At 39.7% G+C, this 4,581-nt stretch overlaps 1 protein-coding gene across 1 annotated transcript in view; it reads left to right on the top strand.

The window, feature by feature from the left end:
- The window catches only part of LOC103803498 (multiple epidermal growth factor-like domains protein 10), a 46,511-nt gene extending 44,453 nt beyond the window's left edge, over window positions 1–2,058 (top strand). Inside the window, exon 11 of the mRNA XM_009076061.1 lies at window positions 1,867–2,058. Within this exon, the coding sequence (XP_009074309.1) occupies window positions 1,867–2,039 (173 nt within the window). The 3' untranslated portion in view covers window positions 2,040–2,058. The remainder of the gene's footprint in view (window positions 1–1,866) is intronic.
- The last annotated feature ends 2,523 nt before the right edge of the window (window positions 2,059–4,581 follow it).

Here is a 4,581-nt window from a genome sequence, read left to right as displayed (position 1 = left end):
GGGACAGTGTCTCACCACCCTTAGAGTAAAAGACCTTTTTCTCACATCCAACTGAGACTTTCCCTCCTTCAGTTTGAACCCATTACCCCTTGTCCTGTCATTGCAGTTCCTATCAATATCTATCTGTATCTATCCTGTACCTACTGACAGAACCTTGTCTAACCTCCTTCCCAGCCTCTGCCGTCTACTGTTCCCTTCTCACATGAGAAACTTCCTGAATCTCTCCTTTGCCTGACTCTCTGCTCCCAAGAGTAATTTTGATGGTCAATGTACCTCCACCAGCAACTGTATGTGCCTGCTCACCTCTCCATCTGCTTAGCACAAATATGTCTCAGACATCCTCCAGTGCTGGTTCTGCAGAGACATTTTCCTGTATAAAGGTCTACAGTTCCACACTATATTCCTGTTCAACCCAAAATATGCCACCAAACTCCACTTAAAAATCTGCTCTTGCAATACACCTGATCTCTTTTTCACTTCTGCTGTGAGGAAGGATTTGAAGTCCAGTGTCCCTCCGCTGTGATGATGAGTTGCTGAGAAGAACTGTTGAACTTCACCAAGCAAATCCCATGCCCAGTCTACATTGTAAACCACTCCTGTCTAATAATGTTCTTCTAAAAATACATAAAGTTTGACAGTGGGGCAGAACTGTTAGAGTTACCTAGACAAATATCCACTAAATTTGTCAGTGACTGATAGACTCAATCAGTTGTGCAGTAAATGTGGAGCATCTACTCTTGCCTAATTGAACCCTGTTAAAGTTGCTACTTAAAGAGCTGGATTACAAGGAAAAAGACTATTTCTTGAGCAATGCATCATCTAATATCCTCCTGCCTCATGCAGTTTTACTCATATTACAGTGTAAAAGGACAGGAAAAAGTGAAAGTAAACTAAACCTGGATACTTGTCAAGTAAACAAAGGGAAATTATCAATCCTGGAAAGACACTTGATAGGAAGTGTCTCAATTTTCAAGCTACTATAGCACTTTTTTCCTGAAGTGACCCCTATATTTGAAGCTACCAGTGTAGCACGAGGCAGCCTGATTTCAGCACATGTGTTTTGCCTATTGATTAGGCTCAGTGCAGAATTATTTTTCCCCTCACTTACTGTAAACAAGGTACAAAATTAGAAGCTTGACCTGTGTCACTGCTGATGATAACATATGACTGCCTCCCACTGATTCTCTTGCATCCAGTGGATGATCACATTTTAAAAAATCCATTCACATTTCAGTCTGTCTAGTGCTCAGCCTGAGAATCATTGCTATCAGGCATAATCAGTGCTGAATGCTGCATTTCAGAACCATTTGCCATTGTATTTTCTTCTGTATTTGGAGAGAAGTACAGAAATAATCTAAAAGATATATGTATCCTTGGAGAAATCCAATTATTGCAATGCTTTTAAGTTTTCTTTTTGGTTAAGATTTCTGTTAAGACCATATTGCAGAACTGTCTGTATTGAGCACTGGTGGGAAAAACTATGAAAGCAGCAGATTAAATCTAGAGAAAATGTTCCTGATTATTTTCAGACTGTGCTCCTTAGGACTCTGAGTGTAGTTTAGAGCTTCTCAGTGAAATTTCAAGGTGTCTCTGTTTCCATTTCAGATCTTCCATCACTTGCTTTTGTGTGTTGGCACCCATCTGCAGATGTGTGCTGTGCACAGATGTTACAAGGTGCCCTTGACCACCTTTGTTCAAACCTGGACAAGACCTCAGCTGAAACTGCTGCCACAAGCCTATTGTTAATGTTATCCCCTTATTGCCCATCTCTGAGAGATGCCCCATGGCAGGCAGAGCAAAACATTCCCAGAGAGGAATGGGGGAATACCTGGCTAATTTGTGACTTTGACTCTTTATTTTTGGCAGGTTGGCATGGTGTGGATTGCTCAATAAATTGTCCCAGTGGTACCTGGGGGCTTGGCTGTAACCTGACCTGCCAGTGTCTTAATGGAGGGGCTTGCAATGCTCTGGATGGAACCTGTACCTGTGCCCCAGGATGGAGAGGAGAAAAATGTGAACTCCCTTGCCAGGTAGTTTAATAATTTCACTGGATTTTGCACTGTAGGATAATTTTGGGCAGGGGGAGGCTTCTGGCATTCTTTGGCTTCATGGGGTTACGTTCCTATGGAGCACCTGGTAGCCAGTATATGACTGGGTGTAAGAACAGGGGCATGCACAAGCAATTCTTGTGGAAGAGCCCTGCTGTGCAGCACATTAAAGACACAAAAAAGGACTACACAAAGTGAAGCTGTACGGGTGAACACTTTTTCTGCTGTTTTGGACCTCATTCTCACTAGCTCCTTTAGAATTTGTTGAGAAACAGAACCAAATCTGTATCCGTGTCAGTGCTATCAAACTGCTTCTGCTCAACTACCTTAGGTAAAAATTATGAGAGAATGTAACAAAAATATATTCCACACCACATAACTTTAATAAAATTTTCTTATGTCTGTGTTACAGAATGAATAAAGAACTTTCATTCCTTCTCAGTCAGACAGGCAAGGAACTCTTAGTGCCCAGTTCCACAAGAGGTCTTTGCCTTTCTGTTGAGCTTCTGACTTCTGCTCTCTCCCAGATTTTGAGAACCTCAAAATTAGAAATCAGTGTGAGGACAAAGTCAAACTCCTTACCAGTTCTGTTCCACCTTGTGATCTGTAGTTTGGGGAAGGCATAAAAATATATAATTTCAGACATATTCAAATGGCAAAATTCCAAGTAGATTGGCTTTACTGTGTAACTGTTTGATTTCAATTGCATTTCATACACAGGAGGAAAGAAGTATTTTATGCTAAATGGGATTTTCCAGGGTCCATTATTTTCAATGATGGATTTTTCTGGGAATGTTTTAACAAAATTAATTTTTAAAACAGAATTCTGTCTGCTCTCCTTTTCCTCTCCACAGTCATTTGTTCACTTTGCAATACTATCTGCACAGTGGGTTGTTGGTTTAATATAATGGCAAAGGAATCACCTGAACTGAACACACACCTTGTCAATTCTCCTCACATGCCACACTGAAGTTTCTTTTCAGTTTGGATGAGCTCTGCTGAGCACCAACATGGTGGGAGTGGCTGAACCATGACATAAGACTGGAAACCACAACCTCACCTCTGTTTTGGATGAAAGTTGTTCTGTTGAACTGCTCTCAGAAGTAATTTTTGGCACTTCGCTTTTAGATTTAGGATGAAGCATAGCACACACTAATGTAGTGAGTGAAGTGGCAAACAAGTTTGAATATGTTCTTGAGAGCTGATCAGAGTAACACCTGTGCACGTTCATGCAGAGGTTCCAACAATGCATCTCCATCCAAATACTCATTTTTCCTTTTCCTAAAGCAGCTTCGTTTATCACTTAATGGCTGATTCCTGAAGGGTGATGAGGTCTCCCGAAGCTTCCATTACCTCTTCCAAAACTGACTGTTTCATAGCAGTTGCATCACTACCCCAAACTTAGTAAAATAATGCTGAAAACCATTTCTGTATCAGATAAATTAGCATATCCATGGTCATTGTCTTCCTCTCCCTACTTTCATCTGTGCCAAACAATGTCCACAAGCATTTATGTATTTCAAATGCATATTCTGCTTCAAAATTCCAGAGCATAAACAGAAAATGAATTCAAGTATGTCCAGAGTTGTCTGTAATTCTTTTCTTGTTGAGCACAGACTTTGTTTAAATCAATGTATTTAAATTTGTTTCAGTAACTTCAGAAAATTTATTTTACTGCCCAGATTGTTGCTCAAGGTTTGACTGAAGTTTGGACTTCAGTCCAAATACAGAGAAGGCTAAAAATACTGCTTTTCAACAACATATTTGAGGGGTTCCTTTCATTCCAAATCTGATTATATGCAAAGGAAATGCTTCATCTTTTCTGTATATAGATATGTATTGTTGGGATGAGCAAAAGGCTCCTTACACTCAAGTAATGTAAGGCTTTGTTCTACTTCAGACTTGAAAGACTGGGAATTGAATAGCTAAATCCTGTGGCACTCAGCTGAAACATATGCCTGAACATCAAAGAATACCAGATGAATTTCCATATAGGTTATATTCAGATTTTAATGGGACTGAGACAAATTTTTAGCCTTCAGTTTAAATGACTGGGTTTTAAACCTGGCATGTTTTTCCCTTTTTTGCCTTTGCTGTGGGTAACCCTGAAGTATTAATGTAAACTATACCAGATTTTTTCCATGTGTTTTTTAATTTGGTTTCAACACTTTTTTTCATGCAAAATCAATTTACTGTTGTTCTTTGCCTTGTTTTGAAGCTGCACGGGTAAAGATTTTGCTCTTTTCAGTTTCTCAGGTTGATTTTGTATGAAGTTACCCACAAATGAATGTGCCATCTTCTACAGAAAGAAGCAGAAAAGGCAAATTCAGATGTTTAGGTGCAGTTCATTGAAAATCAGCTTCGCTTCTGGCACAGCTGAATACACCAACAGGGGTGTGCAACTTGTAGTGTTAATCTTTGTTGTTGGTCCAAAAAATGTTGTGAGGCTGAAAAGGTTTGGTTTTGTGTACTGCCCCACTGCCAAGGAGCATCTCTCCTTGGTGTAGATATGAAAGAATATATATGATAATAT

This window comes from Acanthisitta chloris, unplaced genomic scaffold (genome assembly GCF_000695815.1).
Source record: "Acanthisitta chloris isolate BGI_N310 unplaced genomic scaffold, ASM69581v1 scaffold7490, whole genome shotgun sequence".
In the NCBI taxonomy this organism is placed as follows: domain Eukaryota; kingdom Metazoa; phylum Chordata; class Aves; order Passeriformes; family Acanthisittidae; genus Acanthisitta; species Acanthisitta chloris.
The sequence above is the reverse complement of the archived record's forward strand: the minus strand, read 5'-3'. Positions and strand labels throughout refer to the sequence as shown.